The 17330-nt window shown below is 43.5% G+C and overlaps 1 protein-coding gene across 1 annotated transcript in view; it reads left to right on the top strand.

Moving 5' to 3' along the window:
- Window positions 1-17330, top strand: part of LOC126259721 (protein tramtrack, alpha isoform-like) — a 332764-nt gene that overhangs the window by 142003 nt on the left and 173431 nt on the right. Inside the window, exon 6 of the mRNA XM_049956700.1 lies at window positions 9459-9573. Coding sequence (XP_049812657.1) covers window positions 9459-9573 — 115 coding nt within the window. The remainder of the gene's footprint in view (window positions 1-9458; window positions 9574-17330) is intronic.

Consider the following 17330-nt stretch of genomic DNA (forward strand, 5'->3'; position numbering starts at 1 on the left):
GCCCAGGCTATCTGTGATCTGAAAGCTAACCGATCCATTTTCATTCTTCCGGCTGACAAGGGTTCCACGACCGTGGTACTTGATCGTCGGGAGTATGTGGCTGAGGGACTGCGTCAGCTTTCAGACAACACTACATACAAAATTTGCCAAGGTAATCCCATTCCTGATGTCCAGGTGGAGCTTCAATGAATCCTCAGAACCTTAGGCCCCCTACAAAACCTTTCACCTGACTCCATCAACCTCCTGACCCCAGTGACACGCCACACCCCTACCTTCCACCTACTTCCTAAAATTCACAAACCCAAACATCCCGGCCGCCCCATTGTAGCTGGCTACCAAGCCCCCACAGAACGTATCTCTGCCTACGTAGATCAACACCTTCAACCCATTACATGCAGTCTCCCATCCTTCATCAAAGACACCAACCACTTTCTCGAGCACCTGGAATCCTTACCCAATCTGTTACACCTGTAAACCATCCTTGTAACCATTGATGCCACTCCTTATACACAAATATCCCACACGTTCAGTGCCTCGCTGCGATGGAGCACTTCCTGCTACCCTACCTAAAACCTCTTTCCTCATTACCATAGCCAGATTCATCCTAACCCACAACTTCTTCACTTTTGCAGGCCAGACATACCAACAATTAAAGGAAACAGCCATGGGTACCAGGATGGCCCTCACATACACTACCCTATTTATGGGTCGCTTAGAGGAAGCCTTCTTGGTTACCCAGGTCTGCCAACCCAAAGTTTGGTCCAGATTTATTGATGACATCTTCATGATCTGGACTCACAGTGAAGAAGAACTCCAGAATTTCCTCTTGAACCTCAACTCCTTTGGTTCCATCAGATTCACCTGGTCCTACTCCAAATCCCATGCCACTTTCCTTGACGTTGACCTCTCCATCTGTCCAATGGCCAGCTTCACACAGCCGTCCACATCAAACCCACCAACAAGCAACAGTACCTCCATTATGACAGCTGCCACCCATTCCATATCAAACGGGCTCTTCCCTACAGCTTAGGTCTTAGTGGCAAACGAATCTGCTCCAGTCTGGAATCCCTGAACCATTACACCAACAACCTGAAAACAGATTTCGCATCCCACAACTACCCTCCCGACCTGGTACAGAAGCAAATAACCAGAGTGACTTCCTCATCTCCTCAAACCCAGAACCTCCCACAGAAGAACCCCAAAAGTGCCCCACTTGTGACAGGATACTTTCCGGGACTGGATCAGACTCTGAATGTGGCCCTCCAGCAGGGATATGACTTCCTCAAATCCTGCCCTGAAATGAGATCCATCTTTCATGAAATCCTCCCCACTCCACCAAGAGTGTCTTTCCGCCATCCACCTAACCTTCGTAACCTCTTGGTTCATCCCTATGAAATCCCCAAACCACCTTCCCCACCCTCTGGCTCCTACCCTCGTAACCGCCCCCGGTGTAAGACCTGTCCCAGGCACCTTCCCACCACCACCACCAACTCCAGGCCTGTAACCTGGAAAGTGTACAAGATCAAAGGCAGAGTCACGTGTGAAAGCACCCACGTGATTTACCAACTGACCTGCCTACACTGTGAAGCCTTCTATGTGGAAATGACCAGAAACAAACTGTCCATTCGCATGAACTGACACAGGCAGACAGTGTTTGTTGGTAATGAGGATCCCCCTGTGGCTAAACATGCCTTGGTGCACAGCCAGCACATCTTGGCACAGTGTTACACCGTCCGGGTTATCTGGATACTTCCCACTAACACCAACCTATCCGAACTCCAGAGATGGGAACTTGCCCTTCAATATATCCTCTCTTCCCGTTACCCACCAGGCCTCAATCTCCGCTAATTTCAAGTTGCCGCCACTCGTAACGCACCTGTCATTCAACATCATCTTTGCCTCTGTACTTCTGCCTCAACTGACATCTCTGCCCAAACTCTTTGCATTTACATATGTCTACCTGTGTTTGTATATGTGCAGATGTGTGTGTGTGTGTGTGTGCGTGCGTGCTCGCGCATGTGTATACCTGTCCTTTTTTCCCCCTAAGGTAGGTCTTTCCGCTCCTGGGATTGGAATGACTCCTTACCCTCTCCCTTAAAACCCACATCCTTTCGTCTTTCCCTCTCCTTCCCTCTTTCCTGATGAGGCAACAGTTTGTTGCGAAAGCTTGAATTTTGTGTGTGTGTTTGTGTTTGTTCGTGTGTCTATCGACCTGTCAGCGCTTTCGTTCGCTAAGTCACATCATCTTTGTTTTTAGATATATTTTTCCTACGTGGAATGTTTCCCTCTATTATATATATATATATAAAGATGATGTGGAATGTTTCCCTCTATTATATATATATTTGTGTCTCTTATGTGCGGATGGATATGTGTGTGTGTGTGTGTGTGCGAGTGTATAACTGTCCCTTTTGCCCCCCAAGGTAAGTATTTCCGCTCCTGGGATTGGAATGACTCCTTACCCTCTCCCTTAAAACCCACATCCTTTCGTCTTTCCCTCTTTCCTGATGAAGCAACCGTGGGTTGCGAATGCTTGAAATTTGTGTGTTTGTGTTTGTTATTGTTTCTATCAATGTACTAACGCTTTCGTTTGGTAAGTTAGAGAATCTTTGTTTTTAGATATATTTTTCCCACGTGGAATGTTTCCCTCTTATATATATATATATATATATATATATATATATATATATATATATATATATATATATATATAGAGAGAGAGAGAGAGAGAGAGAGGGGGGGGGGGGGGGGGAATATTCCACGTAGGAGTAATGTATCTAAAAACAAAGATGATGTGACTTACCAAATGAAAGTGCTGGCAGGTTGACAGACACACAAACATACACACACAATTCAAGCTTTCGCAACAAACTGTTGCCTCATCAGGAAAGAGGGAAGGAGAGGGAAAGACGAAAGGATGTGGGTTTTAAGGGAGAGAGAGGGTAAGGAGTCATTCCAATCCCGGGAGCGGAAAGACTTACCTTGGGGTAACACACACACACACACACAATACACTCGCGCACACACACACATATCCCTCCACACATATACAGCTAATCTGTAGGAGGATGCTCTGAATAGCCGGCATGGATGTGGGAGAGGAAAGGTTGAGGACTTTTATTAAGGATAGGAGTTGACGGGTGTGTTCATTGGCTGAGTTGATGTGTAGGTGAAAGATTAGGTGGGTGAGGGCAATGGATTGTTCAGTTTGGAACTGGTATAGGGACTGATGGAAAGAAGGGTTGCAGCCAGAGATGGGAACTTTAAGTGTGAGGCCTTTGGGGGTTATGCCAAATGTCAGACAAGCCTGAGAAAATAAAATATGCGAGCGTAATCTGGCTAGGGTGAAGGCATGTTTGCGGACGGAATGTAAATAAAACTTAATGGGGTCGTTGTGAGGGTGACATGGTATTAGAAGGTGGAAAGTGTAACATGAGGTTGAAATGAAAATGAAAGATAAAAATATATGGGGAGAGATAAAGGTGAACTAAAAAGCAACTGGAGATCTGGTATGAAAAAAGGCGAAAGAGTGTTGGTTAAGTTGATCCTGTGGTGAACTTGGGTTGGTAGACAGCGGTGTGCATAAAGGTTAGGTGGTTGTGTTGCCATTAAAACACGTTAAAGGACGGAGAAATTCGGGAAAATTTCGAAAAAACGTGTAAATGTATTAAAAGGAGTGGTGTTGTGGTGAAAGATTATGAAAATGGGGCTAACAATTGTCTGACGAAGAAATAATGACGTTAAAACCTGTGGGGAGCGGCTAAAAATGATCAGTGATGTGCGAAAAACGGAAGTGGAAATAAAGTGAAAGTTACTAGAACTAGCCGAAATGGTTGTTTAATACGTCAAAGCAGCTGTTATTGAACTAGAAATGGTGGATTTTATAGCAGCGGTAGTGTTGAAAGCGGAAAATAAAATTTTTTTGGTTATGGTTTGGAGGTGGGTTACGTACACTCCTGGAAATTGAAATAAGAACACCGTGAATTCATTGTCCCAGGAAGGGGAAACTTTATTGACACATTCCTGGGGTCAGATACATCACATGATCACACTGACAGAACCACAGGCACATAGACACAGGCAACAGAGCATGCACAATGTCGGCACTAGTACAATGTATATCCACCTTTCGCAGCAATGCAGGCTGCTATTCTCCCATGGAGACGATCGTAGAGATGCTGGATGTAGTCCTGTGGAACGGCTTGCCATGCCATTTCCACCTGGCGCCGCAGTTGGACCAGCGTTCGTGCTGGACGTGCAGACCGCGTGAGACGACGCTTCATCCAGTCCCAAACATGCTCAATGGGGGACAGATCCGGAGATCTTGCTGGCCAGGGTAGTTGACTTACACCTTCTAGAGCACGTTGGGTGGCACGGGATACATGCGGACGTGCATTGTCCTGTTGGAACAGCACGTTCCCTTGCCGGTCTAGGAATGGTAGAACGATGGGTTCGATGACGGTTTGGATGTACCGTGCACTATTCAGTGTCCCCTCGACGATCACCAGTGGTGTACGGCCTGTGTAGGAGATAGCTCCCCACACCATGATGCCAGGTGTTGGCCCTGTGTGCCTCGGTCGTATGCAGTCCTGATTGTGGCGCTCACCTGCACGGCGCCAAACACGCATACGACCATCATTGGCACCAAGGCAGAAGCGACTCTCATCGCTGAAGACGACACGTCTCCATTCGTCCCTCCATTCACGCCTGTCGCGACACCACTGGAGGCGGGCTGCACGATGTTGGGGCGTGAGCGGAAGACGGCCTAACGGTGTGCGGGACCGTAGCCCAGCTTCATGGAGACGGTTGCGAATGGTCCTCGCCGATACCCCAGGAGCAACAGTGTCCCTAATTTGCTGGGAAGTGGCGGTGCGATCCCCTACGGCACTGCGTAGGATCCTACGGTCTTGGCGTGCACCCGTGCGTCGCTGCGGTCCGGTCCCAGGTCGACAGGCACGTGCACCTTCCGCCGACCACTGGCGACAACATCGATGTACTGTGGAGACCTCACGCCCCACGTGTTGAGCAATTCGGCGGTACGTCCACCCGGCCTCCCGCATGCCCACTATACACCCTCGCTCAAAGTCCGTCAACTGCACATACGGTTCACGTCCACGCTGTTGCGGCATGCTACCAGTGTTAAAGACTGCGATGGAGCTCCGTATGCCACGGCAAACTGGCTGACACTGACGGCGGCGGTGCACAAATGCTGCGCAGCTAGCGCCATTCGACGGCCAACACCGCGTTGCCTGGTGTGTCCGCTGTGCCGTGCGTGTGATCATTGCTTGTACAGCCCTCTCGCAGTGTCCGGAGCAAGTATGGTGGGTCTGACACACCGGTGTCAATGTGTTCTTTTTTCCATTTCCAGGAGTGTATTATTGAGTATATATAGGCGGGATAAAATTGTATAGTGGATACGGTAAAAAGGGAAAGGTGAATACAAAGTGAGACTACTGGTAAAAACAGAAAGAGAAAATAAAGAGAAAATAAGACGACAGGAAAGATTTCGAAATCTGCTTGTGTCTGTATATGTGTGGATGGATATGTGTGTGTGTGCGAGTGTATACCTGTCCTTTTTTCCCCCTAAGGTAAGTCTTTCCGCTCCCGGGATTGGAATGACTCCTTACCCTCTCCCTTAAAACCCACATCCTTTTGTCTTTCCCTCTCCTTCCCTTTCTTGATGAGGCAACAGTTTGTTGCGAAAGCTTGAATTTTGTGTGTATGTTTGTGTTTGTTTGTTTGTGTGTCTGTCGACCTGCCTGCACTTTCATTTGGTAAGTCACATCATCTATATATATGGCTCACTGGTCATTTGTCCAACTTCTTCTGTGTGGGTGCAGAAACAGTGCCCGAACTCTTAACGGGAATCAGCAGTAAAGCCATGAGTAATGAGTATGATGGGCAGGGGCACTATGAATATAGTGCGGGACAATAAGTTGCGAATGTGGGTCTTACGGGAGGCGTGCCGGAAACAAGTCCCTGCAGTCATGCCATCCTCTGTGTCGTCGGTGGCTCAGATGGATAGAGCGTCTGCCATGTAAAGCAAGAGATCCCGGGTTCGAGTCCCGGTCGGGGCACACATTTTCAACTGTCCCTGTTGACTTATATCAATGCCTGTGTGCAGCTAAGGGTATTTATTTCATTGTAATTTCTTTTATTTGTTACAATATTATGTAATTGTAGATAAAAAACACATTGGGTAACAGTAACGTATAATTTTTTTAATGCAATTGATTAAAACTTGTATACTCTTTACTGGTATTATCACCAGAACTAGAAAACAGTAAACAGAAGAATATCTGTTTTAATTTGTCAACGTTATGCACATGGGATAACATTAAAATAAATACTAAAATAACTTTATGTACCATTTGAAGCAGAATCAGGATGTTTCCTGAGTATTGCTTTGTCATACTGGATAAAACAAAGGTTGCAGGTGTTACTTGGGGACCATTACCCCACTTCTTATGTTCAGTGTGTGAGTGCAGAGTTGGCAAAGTTTACTGTAAATGGTTCATTCAAAATTCCATATTTATTTAGTGTATTAAGACCTTTAAATAAATGAGACATGAAGATGATTACAGTAACAAAAACACTTTCGTAGGACTCCATTAAAGACCGCTGTTTGTATAAAGTCTACTAAGCATCAGTAGCATCTTCAGTTTGATAACTATCATCCGTTCCTTGGCGAAAAGTCTCTCCCATGTACAGGGTGTCCCATGAGGAATGGTTAACATTCGAGGATATAATAGTTACTGTAATTTGAAGCAAATAACTTAAGATAGAAGACATTTACTGTACACTGGTATTTATTTTCTGTATTATTCAATACATGGTCAAGTTTACACATGTACAACAGCTAGTAAACATTACAACATGCATTTTGCAAAGTATCAGTTGAAAAATACAAAGTTTTTATCACATTCACTTGTAAACGTTACTGTACGTGTTACATTACAGCTGATGTACAGTTCACAACTGAATATTCCACCATCAACTTCAATGCATTTGTACACTCTTGAAACAATATTTTGTGTTGCTTGTGCCTCTGCACATTCCCTAAATGGGACAGCAGCATTCATGACATGACGAAACAGTTCATCTTGTGAATCACCATTCACTTGCACACTTCAGACTTCATCCAGGCCATAAACAAAAATCTAATGATGCAAGGTCCGGCAATCTTGGTGACCAGTTAATTTTACTACCACAACTAATCTAGTGATTAGGGTAAAATGTGGGGAGGCTCCATTGTGCTAGAAGTACATTGCAGTCCGCGTGGCCAGAGGAACATCTTCAAGGTGTTGAACAAATGATTTTTCCAAAACATGCAAGTAATAGTGTCCCATCATTCACTCTTCGAAAATGATGTGACCTGTCAATATGTTACTGATCATGCCACATCAAACATTGGTCAAAAAACAAAATCGGAAATTGGTTTCCACTGTAGTGTGTGGATTTTCCTGCAACCATCAATAGTAATAATAATAATAATAATAATAATAATAATAATATGTGTATTTGGTTTCATTCTGTGTAAAAATGGCTTTATCGGTGAGTAGTATTAATGGAATCATATGATGATTGACATGTAGCCAGTGACAAAATTCAGGTAGTTGGGCACTGTCACTAATGTGAAGAATGTGAACATGCTGATGTGAAATGGGTACAAGTATTGCTCATGTAATGTTCGCCATAGATGCATTCATGGCCCATTGATGTGCAGAAAGTATCTGTATGCTCTGTTTCACGCAGTGTGCTGAAATTTTACTACCACAACAACATATAAAGTTGATAGTCGGTAAAGCAGGTGCCAGACTGAGATTCATTGGAAGAATCCTAAGGAAATGCAATCTGAAAACAAAGGAAGTAGGTTACAGTATGCTTGTTCGCCCACTGCTTGAATACTGCTCAGCAGTGTGGGGTCCATACCAGATAGGGTTGATAGAAGAGAGAGAGAGAAGATCCAACAGAGAGCAGCACGCTTCGTTACAGGATCATTTAGTAAGCGCGAAACTGTTACGGAGATGATGGATAAACTCCAGTGGAAGACTCTGCGGGAGAGACGCTCAGTAGCTCGGTGCGGGCTTTTGTTAAAGTTTCGAGAACATACCTTCACCGAAGAGTCAAGCAGTATATTGCTCCCTCCTACGTATATCTTGGGAAGAGACCATGAGGATAAAATCAGAGAGATTAGAACCCACACAGAAGCATACTGACAATCCTTCTTTCCACGAACAATACGAGACTGGAATAGAAGGGAGAACCGATAGAGGTACTCAGGGTACCCTCCGCCACACACCGTCAGGTGGCTTGCGGAGTATGGATGTAGATGTAGATGTCGAAATCTCTGGTAAACACTCTATAATCTAGAATTCAAGGATGAATGGCCACTGCCAAATTGTGGCTGAGAGTAAAGTTGACCGTCCATTGGCAGAATGCACTGATAAGCATAACATACTTGACTTCAGTAACTGCCTCACACCATGTGCCATCTGCATACATTTGAACACCAGGCTTTCAGAGTTACAGGGATAGGAATTGTCCTTGCAGCACACTGTTTTGATTCTGCAACCTTCCTGGCCTCAGTCTTTGTTAGTGCCTTTCCAACACCCAACATTACCCCCATTCTCATGCTCCCCACTTCACTCATTCTACACTCAAACACTTCGTTTCACAGTATCCATATTCCTCAGTTTTACCATCCCCTCTCAATTTTGCACCTTCACCTCATCGTGTACCACTTGAAGCTCCCCCCTGCCTATGGCAAGAGGAGCTCACCATTGTCACATTCCTATCCTCTGTGCTTGCTGTCTCTTCCCCCTACCCATTTGCCACCCTTCGCTCCACCCTTCCTTCTCCTTGGCTCCTTTCTCCTCTCACCGTCACCACCCAACTTAACCCTAACTGTGCTAGTGTGCAAGTGTGTGTGTGTGTGTGTGTGTGTGTGTGTGTGTGTGTGTGTGTTTTATCAGTTAGTCAGTCAGTTCTGAATAAGTGTGTCATTGAAATCTTAGTAATGTTGTGGTGTATGACAATATTCTTCATTGACACAGTCTTGAAACATTTTATCATATGCCATTTGTTACAAAAGTCTAGTATAATTTTTTCATATTTCATCAGAAAGATTCAATAAATATTTTTGTACTTACCACAATAGTTTTGAAATAATGTATTTTCAATTTTATTTGTTTCTTTTCCATGGGAAAATAATGGCATATTCATTTCAGCTGCAGGGAACAATGATATAGAGCTTATGAGTTCAAACATTGCATATTACAGCATCAGCAAGTGGTTTATTACTCATTCAAAATTCACAACCCTATTCTCAATATTTTGTCATCTTGACTTTTTAAACAGGTGTTGCAAGTATAGTAGTAATTAAAAATGTTGATGATTATGATAATAATGAAGTAGCAGTAATGCAAAACAACTTCAATTGTTCTTTCTCTATGCAGCATATACCACCAGAAAGTGAAGGCAGCAATCCTAAGGCGGAATCAAATGTGTCAGAGTACAGTCAAGGTGAAACTCAAAGCCAGCAGTCTCATCAAATGCACATCTCTCCACAAGGTAAGATATGGCTTTGCATTGCTCTTGTTATTCCTGCGTCCTACCCGAATCAATTTTCCTCCTTGACCTGCACGGTACAGGCACAGACGCTGTATAATGAATGTGGTGTAGTTAGCCAAGCAGTTTGGAGAAAATAATGTGAATGTTTCTGAAATCTTTTGGATTCATTTTCATTAATGTAAATACACTGCTGCATAGTTTATAGCTGCTAACACAGTAGAATTATTATTACCATATACTCCAGATATGTTTGGTTATTAAAATTAGTGAAATTATAATTATTGAAATAAGTTTGGTGCTTTTATTCACTACTCAATTTGCCACAGTATTGCAGTAATAATAAAGTAATGAAAAAAGTCACCTACAGGAGAAAAAGAATGTGCGCAAGGGAAATATGAGCTCTTATGCTCATATAGCTACGGAAAATATTCTACAACTTCTGTGGAGTGTTCATTGTGGAATTATGGCTGCTATGGTTAGGTTACATTATGCAGGGGAAATTATATTGTGTGTGAAAATATTTTGGCAATCAGAGTGTTTCAGTCAAGTATACCAGAAATGAGAAGTAATAGGATATGAACAGAAACAATTTTTGAAAGTATGCTATGTGATCAAAAGTATCTGGACACCCCAAAAACATATGTTTTTCATATTAGGTGCATTGTGTTGCCACCTACTGCCAGGTACTCCATGTCAATGACCTCAGTAGTCATTAGACATTGTGAGAGAGCAGAATGGGGTGCTCTGTAGAACTCACGGACTTCGAACGTGGTCAGATGATTGGGTGTCACTTGTGTTATATGTCTGTACGTGAGATTTTTACACTCCTAAACATCTCCAGGTCCACTGTTTCTGATGTGATAGTGAAGTGGGAACGTGAAGGGACACATACAGCACAAAAACGTGCAGGCTGACCTTGTCTGTCGACTGACAGAGACTGCCGCCAATTGAAGTGGCTCTTTATGTGTAATAGGCAGACATCTGTCCAGACCATCACACAGCAATTCGATACTGCATCAGGACCCACTGCAAGTACTATGACAGTTAGGTGCGAGGTTAGAAACTTGGATTATTTGGTTGAGCGGCTGCTCAAAAGCCACACATCATGCCGGTAAATGCAAAACACCGCCTCACTTGGTGTAAGGAGCGTAACCATTGGACGATTGAACAGTGGAAAAACTTTGTGTGGAGTGACGAATCACAGTACACAAACTGGCGACCTGACGGCAGGGTGTGGGTATGGCAAATGCCCGATGAACGTCATCTGCCACCATGTGTAGCGCCAAAGGTAAAATTTGGAGGCGGTGATGTTATGGTGTGGTTGTGTTTTTCATGGAGGGGACTTGCACCCCTTGTTGTTTTGCTTGGAACTATCACAGCACAGGCCCACATTGATGTTTTAAGCACCTTCTTGCTTCCCACTGTTGAAGAGCAATTCGGGGATGGCGATTGCATCTTTCAACACGATCAAGCACCTGTTCATAATGCATGGCCTGTGGCGGAGTGGTTACATCACAATAACATCCCTGTAAGGGACTGGCCTCTACAGAGTCCTGACCTGAAGCCAATAGAACACCTCTGTGATGTTTACGAACACCGACTCCTTACAGGCCTCGCCGACCAACATCGATACCTCTCCTCAGTGCAACACTCCATGAAGAATGGGCTGCCATTCCCCAAGAAACATTCCAGCACCTGATTGAATGTATACCTGCTAGAGTGGAAGCTGTCATCAAGGCAAAGGGTGGGCCACCCCATATTGAATTCCAGCATTACCGATGGAGGGTGCCATGATCTTGTAAGTCATTTTCAGCCAGGTGTCCGGATACTTTTGATCACGTAGTGTACATTGCTGAGAAACAGTAACATCATGTTAAAATTCAAGTCTGGTACTGCATGCTAAAGTTAAATATATCACAATGGGCAACACAGGAATACGTATGGAAATTGTGTGTGTTTACTTTGTCCTTGATGCACGGGTCATAATGAGTGGTCAGAAAGCTGAGTATCACAGTGTAGCTAAATGTTTCCTTGATATGAAAGTGTGTCAAGTGGATTAAACGGGTAAGGAAAAGAAAAGAATAACTACATATGGCATGAAACTGTAAATCTAAAGGCGCTGCAGTCTGGAACCGCAAGACCGCTATGGTCGCAGGTTCGAATCCTGCCTCGGGCATGGATGTGTGTGATGTCCTTAGGTTAGTTAGGTTTAACTAGTTCTGAGTTCTAGGGGACTAATGACCTCAGCAGTTGAGTCCCACAGTGCTCAGAGCCATTTGTAAATCTAAAGGAAGAATCTGGATCATAGTAAATGTGTGATGTATTATTCTATATGAAGATACTGTTTAGTCGGTAATAATTGATTACTGCGTAGAAGGGCATCATGTGTTTTTACTATAATGCTATTAATAAGCTGTCTTGTCATTGTATTTTACCCACTGCCCATAGGAATCTTTCACTTTACAGTTATGCGTCTCCTGGATTGTGGAAATTAACATGGCTCCTTTCCTGGTCAAGGACATGCTTACGCTTGTCATACTGTATGTTCTGGTTTTTTCAGTAACTAGAGGTATCAGAAATCTGGAACAAAAATAGCAAGCCTCTAAGATTTTATGTAATCGTTTTAATTATAAACACAGACTACTGATAAGCTTGTCAAATATTTGGTCTGTCAACCAGTGTTGGAATAGGTATGATTCAGTGCTAACTAAAAACCCCACACAGAACCTTGTTTAAAATACATGAAATCTATTCGTAGTTGTGAATATGGACAACCATCAGCTGCGTAATGGAATGATGACATTGAAAATTTGTACCGGATTTGGATTCGAATGTGGATTGCTGCATATTAAGAGCTGCTGCCTTGTCATTTGGATATCCGAGCACAGTTCATGCCCACATCCATACTTCCATATGTCGTCAACCATGTGTCTATAACCTGTATTTGTATATCCATTATGTACTGTCCCGTACAGTGGAGTATTGTTTATTCCAACCTACCTCCACCTCTGACTCCTCCCATTTCTCCCAGTCATCACCTGGTTTTCTTTCAGGAATTCCTCTCATCTAACTTGGCCTCACTTTCCTTTTCTGAATCCCTACTCAGTGAGTCCAACATCACTCCTTTGGAACACGCAGCTGTCTGTAAACTGGAAATCAATCCAGACATTATCGTACATACTGAAGACAAAAGCTCTACTACTATGGTCGTGAATCATAGTGACCATGTGGCTGAGGGTCTCTGCCAACTTTCCAACACCTCTGCATACAAACCTTACAATCAAGATCCCATCCCAGAAGTCCAACAGGATCTCAAGTGACTCGTTAAGGCATTAGATCCACCCTGAAAACTGACACGTGAATCCATTTCCCTCCTCACATCAGAAAGCCTTTTTTCATTGTGGCAGGACTTTCTCATGAAATTTCAGTGACCAACTATCTCCTCAGAGTGTGAAGGTATTTTGTTGGCACCCATGTACATAGGGAGAAACAATCATCATAATAAAATAAGAGAAATCAGAGCTTGCACAGGAAGATTTAAGTGTTCATTTTGCCCACTCACTGTTACGCAGTGCAACAGCAGAGAAGTAGCTTGATGGTTCAGTAAACCCTCTGCCAGCTACTTGATTGCAAATTGCAGAGTAGTTATGTGGATGTAGTTATACAGCAATGTCCCCCATGCCATGGCCTTGTGATCATGAGACACTACCTTTCCCAACATCCTCCTGTTACCAAACCCACTAAACATTTCCTAATCCTCCTAACCAACCTAACCACTGACAAACTGACCTGCATTTATTTCACCTTTGAAGGCAAAGTCGTTAAACAAATCCATGGTACTGCCTTGAGTACTCAGATGGCACCATCCTATGCCAAATTATTTGTGAGCCAACTGAAGGAATCCTTCCTGTCCAGTCAACAACATGTCTGGTTCAGATTCATTGATGACATTTTCATGTTCTGGCCTCATGACAGGGACAACTTTTGCTCCTTCCTCCGTAACCTTAACACCTACTTCAAAATCTGCTGCACCTGCGAGTCACTTTCCTATATATCAATCTCCACCTCTCAGATGGCTCCATAAATACATATGTTCATATAAAGTACATCAGCCATCAGCAGTACATCCACTTTGACAGCTGTCACCCACTCTATGTCAAAAACTTACTTCCATACAGCCTCGGCACCCGGGCATGTTACATCTATAGTGAAAAGTAGTAGTTGTCAAAGTATACCGATAACTGTATCAGAGCCTTTACTGACACACAATAGCCTGTCCATCTCATCCATAAAAAAATCTGTTCCTCTGACACCAGTAAACCTGTTAGCCAGCCACCGACCAGAAAACATCTGATCAAGCAGTATCACCCTAGCCTTGAAACACTCAAACAACATCCAACAGGACTTCGACTATTTCTCGCTGTGCCCTGAGATGTGTTGTAGCATACCCAAAATCTTACCCTCACCACCCAAAGTAGTATTCCGCCAGCCATCCAATGTACAGAAAATCCTTGCCTGTCCCTACTTCAATCCTGCACTCCATGGGTCATTCCCTTGTGGTCAACGCAGGTGCAAAACTTGCCCATACATCCACCTACCACCTCCTATCGCAGTCTAATGAAAGGCATCTACTCATAAAAGTCAGAACTACATGTGAAAGCAGCCATATTATGTATCAGCCAAGCTGCATTGACTGCACAGTATTCTATGTGGGTATGACAAGTAACCAGCTGTCTATTTGCAAGAATGGCCATTCCCAAACTGTGGCAAACAGCAAACTTGACCATCCAGTTACCGAAAAAGCTGAGCAACACAACAATAATGACTTCAACAGCTGCTTCACTACACATGCCATTTGGAAACGTACTTCCAGCACAAGTTTCTGTGAACTACACAGGTGGGAATTGTCTCTCCAGCATATCCTTTGCTCTCGTAGTCCTCTTGGCCTAAACCTCCACTAACTTGTTTCTCACTGCCTCACATCACCTTACCTTTTCTCTTTTCTCCTCTCTTCACACCACTCCTCCATCCTTATTGTATACCCCATACTAGCCCTCCCTCCCTCCCTCCCTCCCTCCCTGCCTCCCTCCATTTCTACCCCTGTCTGTTACTCTTTCCCCTCCTTGTCTCTCTCTTCATCACCACCTCACTCTCCTTTCCTACCATCCCCTCCTCTCACCATCTCCTCTCCTTCTCTCTACCCTTTATATGCTCTACCCTCCTGAACTCCTTTTGTCTTGTTTCCAACCACTGACTCATCTGGTGGAAGATATGCTGCACACCACCACCACCACCACCTCCTTACCCACATCCTCCCCATCTCCAGTTATCCAGGCAGCTTCTACTGCTATATTGTGTATATATATAAAAGGTGTACACGATCAAAGGCAGAGCCAAGTGTGAAAGCACCCATGTGATTTACCAACTGACCTGCCTACACTGTGAAGCTTTCTATGTGGGAATGACCAGCAACAAACTAAACAAACTGTCCATTCGCGTGAATGGACACAGGCAGACAGTGTTTGTTGGTAATGAGGATCACCCTGTGGCTAAACATGCCTTGGTGCACGGCCAGCACATCTGGGCACAGTGTTACACCATCCAGGTTATCTGGATACTTCCCACTAACACCAACCTATCAGAACTCCGGAGATGGGAACTTGCCCTTCAATATATCCTCTCTTCCCGTTACCCACCAGACCTCAACCTCCGCTAATTTCAAGTTGCTGCCACTCATACCTCACCTGTCATTCAACAACATCTTTGCCTCTGTACTTCTGCCTCAACTGACACCGAAACTCTTTGCCTTTACATATGTCTGCTTGTGTCTGTCTGTATGTGTGTGGATGGATATGTGTGTGTGTGTGCGCGAGTGTATACCTGTCCTTTTTTCCCCCTAAGGTAAGTCTTTCCGCTCCCGGGATTGGAATGACTCCTTACCCTCTCCCTTAAAACCCACATCCTTTTGTCTTTATCTCTCCTTCCCTCTTTCCTGATGAAGCAACCGTGGGTTGGGAAAGCTTGAATTTTGTGTGTGTGTTTGTGTTTGATTGTGTCTCTATCAACATACCAACGCTTTCGTTTGGTAAGCTGAAGAAGAGCAAGAGCTCGAAAGCTAGTATTAACAGTTTTCTGTGTGCTACGCCAGAGTCCTCTGTAGATAAGTGGTTGCCTTTCTCTTACTTTATGTGTGGTTATGGCTGAGAGATTGCAACCTAATTCATTTTATATTGATACACAACACAGGAAAAACTGTTTGTCAAACTGCACATACTCAAAATTGTTATTGACGTAGTACTTTACAAAAAAGTATTTAATTTTTTCAGTCCTTCTCATTTATGTTCTGTTCATTAATTCTGTCATAAACCTAAGGAAAGTATCTGCATGGAATCATTGAAGAGACCAATATTTCGATAAGCAAACCCCATCCCAAACTCATCATAAAGAGGAAAGCAAACAGGAAGACAAAATAATGGGTTTGTGCATAAGTTCATAGCTTTTATCCATAAATTTAATAAATACAACATGTATAAGAGAGACTTCAGTCATCAGTAATATATTCTCCTTCACTATTTACAACAGTCTGCCAACCCTGAGGCAACTTTTTCATTCTGCAACTGTAGAAATCATGTGGTTTTGAGGCAAAGAATTAGAGAAGCCATATTCGGAGTACATTTTAATCTGGAAAGGAAGCTCCTTGAACGTTGTTAGATAGCAGAAAAAGGGAAAATTTGAGGGCACAAAATTGATTGAATAATGGGGATGTGGAATGCCTTCCCAACCCAACTCCTGTATAGTGTTCTTTGTCAGTCTGGGAGAATACAGGTGGGTTTTATCGTGGAGTAGGATCATTTCATGCAGTCTTCATTGTTGTTCTTGGATTGCATTTACGTGACATCTCAGTAGATGAAAATAAATGTCAGCAGTGATGGTTACACATAGGGGAAGCAATTCGTAGTACACCACTCTGTTGCAGTTCCGCCAGATGCGTAACATTATTTTTTGTGAATTCACTCAGGTCTCTGAATGGGGAGTTGCTGCTTTGTTTGGGCTGAACCATTTCTTTGTTCTCCTTATGTTGGCATAAAGACACCATTTCTTGTCAACAGTACCAGTTGATGACAAGCAAGCAGACATGATGTACTTATGGCCACCCACTGATTTTAGTGATTGTGGCTTAGAATGTGCAGTATCCATATATTTGATTTTCGAATCATCCCCAGTGCATGCAGATGTTGCACAATGGTGAAATGATAGTAGGTAATCACATTTGCCATTTCTTGAGTACACGAACACGAATCATTGTGGATTCATACATTTAAATGATCTTCTTCAATCCCTAAATGTCTCCCTGAATGTGGAAAGTCATTAATGTCCAAATGGCCCTCCTTAAAATGAGAAAACTATTTTCTTGTCATGCTCTGTCTAGTGGAATCATCCCCACACATGGCGCAAATGTTTCTGGCTGCCTCCACTGCTGTCACCCCTCTATTGAATTTGAAAACGAAGAATGTGTCAGAAATGTTCCAATTTCTCCACTTGACACTCCATTTTCTAATGTCCACAGCTCCACTCACTATCTCAAAATGACAATATGTAAGCTGAAATGGCTACAGTGAATTATAAATAAAAACTGACAATCAATAAATAAACCTATAGCAACTGGAATACCAATATGACAAACAAAAACACTAAGAACCTACCCACCAACCTAATACATGCATAGGTATGAATTCTACTTGCCCACAAGAAAATCA

The sequence above is a fragment of the Schistocerca nitens genome, chromosome 5 (genome assembly GCF_023898315.1).
Source record: "Schistocerca nitens isolate TAMUIC-IGC-003100 chromosome 5, iqSchNite1.1, whole genome shotgun sequence".
NCBI lineage: Eukaryota > Metazoa > Arthropoda > Insecta > Orthoptera > Acrididae > Schistocerca > Schistocerca nitens.